Source organism: Schistocerca americana, chromosome 3, assembly GCF_021461395.2.
Source record: "Schistocerca americana isolate TAMUIC-IGC-003095 chromosome 3, iqSchAmer2.1, whole genome shotgun sequence".
In the NCBI taxonomy this organism is placed as follows: Eukaryota; Metazoa; Arthropoda; class Insecta; order Orthoptera; family Acrididae; genus Schistocerca; species Schistocerca americana.
In genome coordinates this window covers 382152652-382165644 of record NC_060121.1, presented here as the reverse complement: position 1 = coordinate 382165644, position 12993 = coordinate 382152652, and the positions used below count along the sequence as shown (strand labels likewise).

Below are 12993 nucleotides of genomic sequence, written 5' to 3'. Positions count from 1 at the left end.
GAAAACTGTCGTAGTCTACGCTTAGTTTCGACTGTCTACGACAGTTTACGGTAGTTTTGCAGCTGTACACTGCGCTGATTCCACAGAATCCCCGCACACCACTTCACTGGAATGACACGTCTGCAGTGGAGGGTCACGTGTCGCCTGCTACTAGCTCCACAGCGATCAGTGTTCTTTTAACGGAGTGTCTAGTGTTCTGCCTAGCTAGCTAATTTTCGACACAGTGTCGAGCTGCAAGTTTGCAGTAGGCTCCGTAGCGCCTGGCGGCCGCTACTTTGGCGAGACTCACGGAGGTGACGAGCACGTAGATGCGCAGGTCGAACTTGCGGCCGGCGACGAGGGAGGGCCGGTGCACGTAGCGCTGCACGATGTGCGTGGTGCCGCCGCGCGACTGCTCCCCGCTGTCGCCGTCTTCCTCCGCCGGCTCGCGGTTCCGCAGCCACTCCCGCAGCTGCTGCAGCCTGAGTGCACGTCACGCCAGTCACCTCCTAAACATCTTCTCACGTAATTAGCTAATGAGCGCTGCGCGAGAGGCACGTGTTTATAAAATGATAGTACGAGGGTCGTCCAATAAGTAATGCAACACATTTTTCTGAAAGCAGGTAGATTATATTCAGAATTCCAATACACCATATTATTCCCCCTCTTTTGGCTAGGAAACCCTCTTTTGCAACACAGTCTCCGTTCAACGCGACGGCCTTACGCCACCTCACTGGGAGGGCCTTTATGTTCGCATGGTATCACTCTACGGTAGACGTCGCAGCCAACGTCTTTCTCCATCATCCACGTACTGCTTTTCGCGAAGTGCATCCTTCGTTGGGCCAAACACATAAAATGAAATGATCGCATGGCAGTGTTGGCCAGGATGTCTCAGTCGGGTTCGGCCGCCAAGTGCAAGTCTTATTTCGGTCGGCGCCACATTGGGCGACTTGCGGGCGATGATGAGGGTGAAATGATAATGAGCACAACACGACACCCAGCCCCCGAGCGGAGAAAATCTTTAAACCGGCCGGGAAACCGAGCGAGGTGGCGTAGTGGTTAGCACACTGGACTCGCATTCGGAAGCACGACGCTTCAATCCCGCATCCGGGCATCCTGATTTAGGTTCTCCGTGATTTCCCTAAATCGCTCCAGGCAAATACCAGGATGGTTCCTTTGAAAGGGCACGGCCGACTTCCTTCCCCATCCTTCCCTAATCCTATGAGACCGATAACCTCGCTGTTTGGTCTCTTCCCCCAAACAACCAACCAACCAACCAACGGGCCGGGAATCGAACCCGGGCCCAGTGCGTGGGAGGCAAGCTTGTTACCACCCAGCTAAGCAGGCGGGCGGGCCAAACAGATGGAAGTCAGGAGGTGCGACATCAGGAATGCAGAGTGGACGAGGACGAACAGTCGAATGAAGTTTCGTCAGTTCCTCCCAGGAGCGCAGACCTGTCTGAGGGCTTGTGTTGTCATGGAGAAGAAGTTCGTTCGCTTTTTGTGGTGACGAACACACTGAAGTCTAACACTGCAGGAGTCACAGCTGTGTGGGGTCAGTTCGCACGTCGGAGATCGTACAGGTTTGGGCGACCTTGTTGCGATGATGGCAGGCGCATCGCCCAACGATTCGCCGCACTTTTGTTCACTGCTAGGTCTCCGTAGATATTGTGCACGTGCCTTTGAATATCTGAGTTGCTCTGGTTTTCCGTCAAAAGAAACTCAGTGACAGCTCTCTGCTTGGAACGCACCTCCGTTACAGATGCCAATCTGAAGACTGTGCAAAGCGCCGCCACCTATCGGAATTACTAGAAACTATAGCGCCTGAAGCTGAAATATTCCACGATGGCCCACAACAAATTCCGTATTTTTTTCAATTGGAATTTGCCGAGAACCAAAATGTGTTGCATTACTTATTGAACGCCCCTCGTGGTATCAAACAACTGTGTATTCGTCGACGTTGGTAGCACTGCCCTGAAAAATATTGCACACTCATAACACTGCCAGAATTCACCACGGTTTACAACTTATAGCTGTTTAGGGCAGACGAAGCATTACTCATTACAAGATCTTACAAGCTTCCATGTAATACATTGATCAGTTGTTCCGTCGGTCATTGGTTGAATATTTTATACATTATGAATGAAAACACGCATGACACTGGTGTAATATTCTACAGTATTGATTATTTATATGCCTTCTCTACAGCGTGGCTGAATACTGTTCGCCGATCTGGATGAGAAATGCAAACGTAGCCAAAGTGGACGTCCAGCGGAAGGAGACCATGCGGATAATCTCTGAAACACTCTGGGCCACCCCATGTGCTTCACTCCCCGTCTATCAAACAAAAATACCCCTGAAATTAGGAGATTACAGTTAGCTGGAAGTCATATAGAAAAATTCTAGAGAACCCAAAACTCTCTGTATCACCACAACCTGGCTCCTCTAAACAGACTTAAGCTCAATTCACTTATATGGAAAATCGGCGAGGAACTGCATGACTTCCACTCGAGGATAGCTTCGAAAGAACTGTAGGCTGTAAGTGGACACAAGACAAGAAACTTGGTGGACCACACTGCAAGAAGATCGATGGATACATGCTCCAGGGGAAATTGTGGAGAACTTTCAACATTGTGAGGACGAGTGTAGGTAGGTGTAAGCAACTAGTGAACAAATGGGGCCTATAGAACAGTCTTGAATCTGAATGCGGGAAAATTCTGTCAGTGGGACGATTACTTGTGTGTCAATGCATGGCTATGAGAGTGATCTGAAGGACATATACGGACTCTCCACTACAGAGTGTATCAAGAATGTTTATGATATTGTACAGTATTATAGACTGAGGTGACAAAGGTCATAGGATACCTACTAATGTCGTGTCAGACCTCCTTTTACTCGGCGTAGTACAGCAGCTCGACGTGTTATGGGCTTCCCAAGGCGCTGGAAGTTCCCTGCAGAAATACTGAGCCCTGCTGCCTCTATAGCCGTCCTTAATTGAGAAAGTCTTGTGCACGAAATGACTTCTAAATTATGACCCATAAATGTTCGATGGAATTAATGTTGGGCAGTCTGGGTGGCCAAATCATTCGCTCGAGTTGTCTAGACTGTTCCTCAAACCAATCGTGAACAACTGAAGCCTCGTGAAATGTCACATTGTCATCCCTAAAAATTCCATGGTCCATTGGGCACATGAAGTTGATAAATGGCTGCAAATGGTCTCCAAGTAGCGGGGCAAAACCATTTCCAGTCAATGATCGATGAAATTGGACCAGAGGACCCAGTCCATTCCATTTTACACATCCCATACCAGTATGGAGCCACCACCAGCTTGCACAGTACCTTGTTGATTCTTTGAGTCCATTGCTTCGAGGGATCCGTGTCACACTCGAACTCTACTATCAGCTGTTACCAAATGAAATCGGGCCTCATCTGACATGTCACGGTTTTCGAGTCATATAAGGTCCAACCGACGTGGTTACGAGGCCAGGAGAGACGGTGCAGGCGATGTAGTGCTGTGGGCAAAGCCACTCGGGTCGGTAGTCTGCTGCCAAGCCCATTAACAGAAAATTCCGCCATGTCCTAACGAATACGTTTTTCGTTTGTCCCACATTGATTTTAGTGGTTATTTCACGCAGTGTTGCCTGTCTGTTAGCAGTGACAACTCTGTGGAAACGCCACTGCTCTCTATTGGTAAATGAAAGCCGTCAGCCACTACGTTGTCTGTGCTGAGAGGTAATGACTGAAATTTGGTATTATCGGCACACTCTTGACACTGTAGATCTCTGAATGTTGAATTTCCTAACAATTTCCGAAATGGAATGTCCCATGTGTCTATCTCCAACTACCCTTCCGCGTTAAAAGGTTAAAAGTCCATTGATTCCCGTCGTGTGGCCATAACCAATCGGAAACATTTCCTCATGAATCACCTGAGTACAGATGACAGCTTCTCGAGTGTACTACCCTTTTATACCTCGTATCCGCGATACTACCGCCATCTTTATATGCGTTTATTGCAATTCCATGATTTTTTCGCCTTAGTGTAATAACATACGTAAAGAGTATTGCATCTCACTACAGAGCTATCAGAATATTTTAGTTAATACACTGTAATGAACGTCTTTGTAAATGTCGAACGAGTAAATAAATAAATAAATAAATAAATGCTTATTTTACAAAACGGTTTTCGGCTGTGACGCTATCATCAGATAAATATATGACGCTGTGAAAGTTTTGTAGGATCAAAGATTTTTAACTAGTGCGTTTGCAGAGTATCCCAGTTGGTTTCCAAAGACAACAAATGTTAACTGATATAATAGTAAAACGAGAGGAATTATTTAAGTGAAAATGCTGTTTAAAATGCCTGAACTTAAATAAAATAAGTGCCATATTAAAGATGTACGTACATGTCTCATCACAGATAGTAGATGTCGGATGCTTGCCCGCTCTGTAAAGCAGTATAGGTGGTAATCTGTGGTATATCTGATGACACTGTACAAAGATGTTGGAGGTACAAGAGTTTCTGAGCACACCATTCAGCGCGCATGTCTGAACATAGGTCAGCTAAATGCTCGTTTGTTGACCCAACGACATCGTGATTTACAACAGTGGTCACGAGATGATCGAGAGTGGATCACGGATGAGTGAAAAGCTAGTGCTTGGTTGGATGAATCATGCTTCTTGTTTCACGAGGTCGACAGTTACGTCTCGATATGCCGTCATCCAGGCCTAAGACTGCTCGAACCATGCACTGCGCCACAAACACAGGCCGGTGGGGCAGTATTATGCTATAAGTGACATTAGCCTGGTCTTCCATGGGTCCTACGCTAGTGATGAAAGGCACCATGGCAGCTGTGGACTATGTGAGAATAACCATCCTTGTCACAAGGCCAGAATCGTTCCCCGGGTTGAGCAGCGTGATAGCGAACTCACATCGATGACCGTATCACGAAATTCGATCGCCAGCTCCGCGCCTTTAAATATCCGACCCTCAATTTATGGGAACTGCTTGACCTGTGAGTGGGCATCTGACGCCACATACCTCCGAAAATTTACGAAGCACTTATCCAATCCCCGCCACGTATAATCCCTTCTGTACTGCGTTCCATAGGTGGACCAAAACGCTTTTTAGCAGGTGGCCTTTATGTATTGGTCTGCCTCCGTATCATAGTGGGTAGCCCAGCTGACTGCCATTCCGAGGACAGGGATTCAATTCGCGGTACTGCCAGGAATGTTTTTCTTGGTCGGAGGACTGGTATGCGATGCATTCAGCCTCGTGATGCCAATTGAGGAGCTACTTGACCGAGTAGTAGCGGCTGCAAGTCACGAAAACTTACAGCGGCCAAAACAGCCGTGCGCTGATCCTATGCCCCTCCATACTGCATCCAATGACGCCACTGGCGGCGGACGACACAGGGGTCGGTCGGTAGCGATTCATCCGCCGGGGCCTGTGGGCTGAGTTAGTTTACATAATGTTTAGACTCATCAATGTATGTTGTAATTGACTCACTATGACTAGCAGTCGTCACGTTGAATAGTTGCAATAATCCTAAATTGTAACTAAATGTGTAAATTTTTTTCATGGTTAAAAAAATTAACGTTAATTTGATACTATTAATTTCCCATTTCAAAAAAAACTCAGTTTAGAATCTTCGAACACCTAGATAAATCTGACGCTAAATATTTGGGATGCCTTGCGTAATCTTCACAAAACTTCAGACTCGTGACCGATATTCATTAGTTTATTTTTTTCATAACGTCACAAATACCTACATGAATTATGCTAATACATGTTTGAAAAAATTCTGTTCGAGACATCTCATATTGAAGATTTTGTCTATAATACATATTATTTTTTAATTTGTAAAGATCTGGGATTACTGTTTAATAAAGGAGTTAACTCATATTATGACAAAATCTTTATACCCAGATAGAGAGAATTTCGGACACCGTCACCAGAAGGGGAAGTAAGTGCTTCAGATATGTCCTTAAAATGGACCAGTGTAAGTTGGCACATCAGTTTACACCAAGGCACGCTGCACCTAAAAGGTACAAATAGATTTAGAACACAGGGGAGTAGAGGAAACGGAGATTTATAACAGGGTGACTTTCAAATAAAAAAAAGAAGATCGGTTTGTCACAGGTTTGCACGGCGTAATGAAACCCAATGTAAAATTACCAAGGACGGAAGATCGAAGAGGACTGCAGTTCAAAGAATATTGGACAAGGATAAATGCCAGAAGAAACGAAGCTCACTCGAATTGACGTGGTCCTCAGCTGGTCAAAGCAAAAAGAAGAAGAGTGTAACAAATAAAAAATAGACAACATTACACTACAGTTTTATTCATTACCAAAGATGTCAACTAGCGCAAATAAAAAGAGCATAATGTTGAATCCCATGCTCAATGTTTTATCCGTTCTGTATTGTAGACTTACAGTCAGAAGTGTTTCTGCTATATCCGTAAATAACTGGGAACTTTTTCAAATAGTTCCTGATTTTACTGGATTTCTGTGAGCTTCAGTACGCAGCAGATTAACACTCTTCTGTTTCTGAAACAAGGGAAGAAGGATATTCTGTTTATAGTGGGCTGTAATGCCTTCGGTATCACATACAACTTAGCTGCAAATTACCTAGGATCTTGAAACCTGAGACAATGAAGACACAATCTTGGAAGACATCGGTGCAGGAAATTTACTACTACTTGTACATCTATTTCGAAAAGAAAGCACTTCGGAAAAACCCCAAGGGCCATCACTGCAACTAAATGCATGGTAAGCAGGTGAATACGGATATGAGTACCTTATGGATGTTTGCGCTCCATGAGAAAGAAGTGCGTAATGGGGAGAGCCCACACAGCAGCCATGGCGCAGAGACTGGATTTGAGGACGATCCTAAAAACCCCAGTGGACAGCCTAGTCTCTTCGGTGGATTGTATCTAATTTCTATAAATATGCTGCTCTATCACGCCTATAAACGCTTCATTTCACAAAAATGTACTATATTATAGAAACGGTAAATAATTTGCAAAAACTTGTGCCACGATCAGTTCTCAAATGGTTCAAATGGCTATAAGCACTATGGGACTTAACATCTGAGGTCATCAGTCCCCTAGACTTAGAACTACTTAAACCTAACGACATCACATAAATCCTGCCCGAGGCAGGATTCGTACCTGTGACTGTAGCAGCAGCGCGTTTCCAGACAGGAGCGCCTAGAACCGCTCGGCCACAGCCGCCGGCGATCAGTTCCGCTCTTCTTGATAATTGTGTCACGTTTTGTGCTTGCGACCCGAAAGACTGCGGTGTCATGTGCAGTTGGCCTACCGTTGAACCTGTGGGGAGCCGTTCGTCTACCTGTGATCGCGGAACGACTCTGCCAAATGAGTTGCGGACAGACTTGGTTCGTAGTTGACCTTAAGACTATCGAAAGGATTCTTTAGCAACGTCGATGCCTATGGCGGCAACGAAGGGATTATCCGAATGGGACGGAATCAGTAGATGTATTGTACACTCCTGGAAATGGAAAAAAGAACACATTGACACCGGTGTGTCAGACCCACCATACTTGCTCCGGACACTGCGAGAGGGCTGTACAAGCAATGATCACACGCACGGCACAGCGGACACACCAGGAACCGCGGTGTTGGCCGTCGAATGGCGCTAGCTGCGCAGCATTTGTGCACCGCCGCCGTCAGTGTCAGCCAGTTTGCCGTGGCATACGGAGCTCCATCGCAGTCTTTAACACAGGTAGCATGCCGCAACAGCGTGGACGAGAGCCGTATGTGCAGTTGACGGACTTTGAGCGAGGGCGAATAGTGGGCATGCGGGAGGCCGGGTGGACGTACCGCCGAATTGCTCAACACGTGGGGCGTGAGGTCTCCACAGTACATCGATGTTGTCGCCAGTGGTCGGCGGAAGGTGCACGTGCCCGTCGACCTGGGACCGGACCGCAGCGACGCACGGATGCACGCCAAGACCGTAGGATCCTACGCAGTGCCGTAGAGGACCGCACCGCCACTTCCCAGCAAATTAGGGACACTGTTGCTCCTGGGGTATCGGCGAGGACCATTCGCAACCGTCTCCATGAAGCTGGGCTACGGTCCCGCACACCGTTAGGCCGTCTTCCGCTCACGCCCCAACATCGTGCAGCCCGCCTCCAGTGGTGTCGCGACAGGCGTGAATGGAGGGACGAATGGAGACGTGTCGTCTTCAGCGATGAGAGTCGCTTCTGCCTTGGTGCCAATGATGGTCGTATGCGTGTTTGGCGCCGTGCAGGTGAGCGCCACAATCAGGACTGCATACGACCGAGGCACACAGGGCCAACACCCGGCATCATGGTGTGGGGAGCGATCTCCTACACTGGCCGTACACCACTGGTGATCGTCGAGGGGACACTGAATAGTGCACGGTACATCCAAACCGTCATCGAACCCATCGTTCCACCATTCCTAGACCGGCAAGGGAACTTGCTGTTCCAACAGGACAATGCACGTCCGCATGTATCCCGTGCCACCCAACGTGCTCTAGAAGGTGTAAGTCAACTACCCTGGCCAGCAAGATCTCCGGATCTGTCCCCCATTGAGCATGTTTGGGACTGGATGAAGCGTCGTCTCACGCGGTCTGCACGTCCAGCACGAACGCTGGTCCAACTGAGGCGCCAGGTGGAAATGGCATGGCAAGCCGTTCCACAGGACTACATCCAGCATCTCTACGATCGTCTCCATGGGAGAATAGCAGCCTGCATTGCTGCGAAAGGTGGATATACACTGTACTAGTGCCGACATTGTGCATGCTCTGTTGCCTGTGTCTATGTGCCTGTGGTTCTGTCAGTGTGATCATGTGATGTATCTGACCCCAGGAATGTGTCAATAAAGTTTCCCCTTCCTGGGACAATGAATTCACGGCGTTCTTATTTCAATTTCCAGGAGTGTATATATATAGACAAACGAATGATTATAATTTCAGAACAACTGGATGATTTATTCAAGAGAAAGAGCTTCACAGATTGAGCAAGTCAATAACGCGTTGTTCTACCTGTAGTCCCTATGCGAGCAGTTATTCGGCTTAGCATTGATTGATAGAATTGTTGGATGTCCTCCCGAGGGATATGGTGCCAAATTATGTCCAACAGGCGCGTTAGATCGTCAAAATCCCGAGATGGACGGAGGGCCCCGCCCATAGCGCTCCAAATGTTCTCAATTGTTGAGAGATCCGGCGACGTTGCTGTGCCAAGGTAGGGTTTGGCAGGCAACAAGACAGGCAGTAGAGACTCTCACCGTGTGCGGGCGGGCATTATCTTGCTGAAATGTAAGCCCAGGATGGCTTGCCACGAAGGGCAACAAAACCCGGCGTACAATATCTTCGATGTACCGCTGTCCTGTAAAGGTGCCCCCGGTGACAAGCAAAGGAGTCCTGCTATGAAAAGAAATGGCGCCCCTGACCATCACTCCTGGTTGCCGGGCAGTATGGCTGGCGACAATTAGTTTGGTATCCCACCACTATCTGGAGCATCTCGAGACACGTCTTTAGCCTGGAATCTCACTGACTGTAGTAGAATTGTCTTCAGTGATGAGTCTCGCTTCGAATTCAGCCTCAATGACTAGCGAAGCCGTGTCCGGAGACTTCCAGATAGCGATGGGATACCAACCTGACCGTCGTCCTCCATACGACCGAACGACCAGGAGTGTCTTTTTTTTTTTTTTTTTTTTTTTTTTTTTAGAGAAAATCTTTAGTTTTTTGTTTTTTTCAGGAAGAACATTACTATGCCAGTGTTCTTCACCTTGGTGAATCCTTTTCCGACAAACATATGGCAATGTGCATGACGGGCAAAAGAGAAACATAGAGCAACTCAGGAAGTCAGAACAACTTTTAAAGACTCTTTCAACAATATTTTCATTGTGTTAAGGCATTTATGTACGAAATTTTGCTAGTTAACGTATCACTGCTCTTACAGCGGCGTAGATGTGGGACTTCCATTAGTCGCGGGTTTTGGGAGAATCGTCTTGACGACTTTTTGTTTTTTTCATCGACTTTGGCCGCCCAATAATCAGACACATGTGGAGACTATATTTTCGCCTCGTAATTTGTAATTTCCTAACAATGAGTGCTACAAACCACTACTGCGAAAGAGGGAAGCATGACGAAACAGCTCGATGAAAGGGTTCTGAACGTCCACAAAAGACGATGGCAGAAAGCCATGAGGTAATCGTCGTATGAGGTCCTTTCTAAACGCGAGTGCCTAGAGAGCGACTGTGACTGTGCGTTTTACCATCACACAGCCGGCCGACGTGACCTTTCTGACTCTCTCCGCTGCCCTTCCTGCTCCAGACAATGGCGTATCTCGCTGCAATCAAATTCTGTGTGATGGCTACCCCCTCATTACAAAAGCAATTTTTCCTTCAGTTTGGGACTCTGCATACGGCGGAGCCGATTACATAAACAAAACATACACTCACAAGAGAAAAAAAGGGATGGATAGTCTTTCCTCCTACAGAGCTTTGACTTTAACATCAAAATACCTATCTTCAGAAAGACATTTTCTTACTAATATTGTAACTCAATATCTACGGCAGCAACGAAGCTCGCTAATTTTAAATACTGATAACGAGGAAATGGCTGGAAGAAAAGTTGTAAACCATTCACAAGTATAGTCGAAATAAGAGATTTCATAGTGACTTATTTTATGTAGACATATATAATTTCCTGCGCCGCCTGATCATGTATGAAAATACGTGAGACAAAGCAATTACACAGCACCTAAGATCTCTGCACTTTATTCTTGAAGTCGATGCTGTCTACCCTTCTTAGGGCAAAATGAGGAAAGGATTGAATAAGAGGAACGCGTAACACATAGTTATACGGTCCTCTTGTTCTGCGGTTATCTTGGTGGGAATGAGTTTGACTACAGAGCACAGATGCCACTGTAGCCGCCAGAGAGATGTATCACTATAGGTGGCTTGTCCCTCTTCTACCTTTTAGATCTTCTCCGACATTGATTTAATTTACCATTACATTTATTACTAGATCAGACATTTCTTGGTCTGATGTCGCTAGAGTTTTTTAGCAGGCAGCCTGTTCCATTAGTTCAGGACGACGACGGTTCAGAGGCGCATTCGGCTATCGTTTTTTATGTTTTCGATGATTTCCCTAAATCACTTTAGACAAATGGTGGGATGGCTCTCTGAAAGGGCACGGACGATTTCCTTCCCTAATTCGAGCTTGTCCTCCGTGTCTAATGACTTCGCTGTAGATGGGACGTTAAACACTCATCTTCTCCTCCTTCAGTATTCCATTATCTTTGAAGAAAATTGCATAACACAATTATTTTATTGTGATCTATATGGTAAGCGACTGGAGACTGATTCTACAAACGAAATCTGTCAGTGTTTGGCTCAACACCACTTTGTCAAGAGAGGACGCTTAATTTGCGACAATGTTGGAGAGGATATATGATTCTGCTTATTCTAGACAGAAATGTACGAGGGCTATCCACAAAGTACATTACGTTTTGGAATTAAAAATAAATAAAGTATTGGAAATTTTTTTATTATATACAGATGAAAGCCACACTTAAATACTACTTTTCTACATAGTTGCCATTTAAATTGAGGCACTTGTCGTAGCGATGGACGAGCTTGGAAATTCCTTCGTCGTAAAATTCGGCCGCCTGCGCCTTCAACCACGTGGTTACCTCTTCTTGAAGCTGTGCGTCGTCATCAAAAGGCTGCGTAGCCAACCACTTCTTCATTGCTGCGAATGAGTGGAAGTCGCTCGGTGACAAGTCGGGACTGTACGGCAAATGAGGAAACAACTCCTACTTAAAGGATTCGAGAACTTCACGAGTGGCATTTGCCCTGTGGACCCGGGCGTTGTCGTGAATCAGCAAGATCTTTGAGCCCAACTTTCCCCTGCGCTTGTTTTTTATTGCTCTTCTGAGGTTGTGCAGAGTTTGGCAATACCTTTGAGAGTTTATTGTAGTACTTCTTTCCAGGAAATCCACAAAAATCACACCTTTTCTGTCCCAAAAGACAGTCGCCACGTGGTTGAAGGCGCAGGCGGCCGTATTTTACGACGAAGGAATTTCCAAGCTCGTCCATCGCTACGATAAGTGCCTTAATTTAAATGGCAACTATGTAGAAAAGTAGTATTTAAGTGTGGCTTTCATCTGTTTATAATTTGAAAAAAATTCCAATAATTTATTTATTTTTAATTCCAAAACGTAATGTACTTTGTGGATAGCCCTCGTATTATAGTACGCAGGTTTTTTATTTTGAGACAACCATCATTTCTTACTACACTAATGGATGTTGTTTATCTTTTAGATAAAGATAACTGTTATACCCCTACATCTACAAAATAAACAGATTGAACCAGCAACTATGGCAAAAGAAGGCCCACAAATATGAATGATATAAAGTAATGGACTACGTACAGTAGTTAGGCTGTATAGCTGCTCCAAGAAAGACACGCTTTAACTTTACAACGACTTTCGGAACGTACACTGGTGCACAAAATTAAAGCAACAAAGGTTACACTTGTTTTGGTACAAAACAGTATAAACAGGTGATGATAAAATAGAAATAATATAACGAATACAGAACGTAAACGACTGCAACACGCATAACGGTAGACAAAGATTTTTCTTTTTTTTTTTCAATTTAACGGATTTGCAAGCACATTCCGACAAATGGTTAATGTGCTCAGTATGGGATGCGACCACCTATGGCAGCAAGATAGGCCTCTCAACGATGGGTTACGCTTTGAAAGATGTCGTCAGTCTCATGTCGAGGCAATAACGCCCTTTCTTCCTGCAGAGTTACATTTTGTGATAAGTTCCTATCGGACCAAACTGCTGAGGTCAACGGTCCCTAGGCTTACACACTATTTAAACTAACTTACGCTAAGGACAACACATACATCCATGCCCGAGAGAGGACTCGAACCTCCGACGGCTGGAGCCGCTCTAGCCGTGGCAAGACGGCCGAGACCGCGAGGCTACCCCGCGCGGCCCTGAAGAGTT

At 46.0% G+C, this 12993-nt stretch overlaps 1 protein-coding gene across 1 annotated transcript in view; it reads right to left on the bottom strand.

Annotated features, from left to right (window-relative positions):
* LOC124606100 (probable tubulin polyglutamylase TTLL9) overlaps nt 1-12993 on the bottom strand; it is a 116445-nt gene that overhangs the window by 64819 nt on the left and 38633 nt on the right. The window contains exon 4 of the mRNA XM_047138066.1: nt 290-461. Coding sequence (XP_046994022.1) covers nt 290-461 — 172 coding nt within the window. The remainder of the gene's footprint in view (nt 1-289; nt 462-12993) is intronic.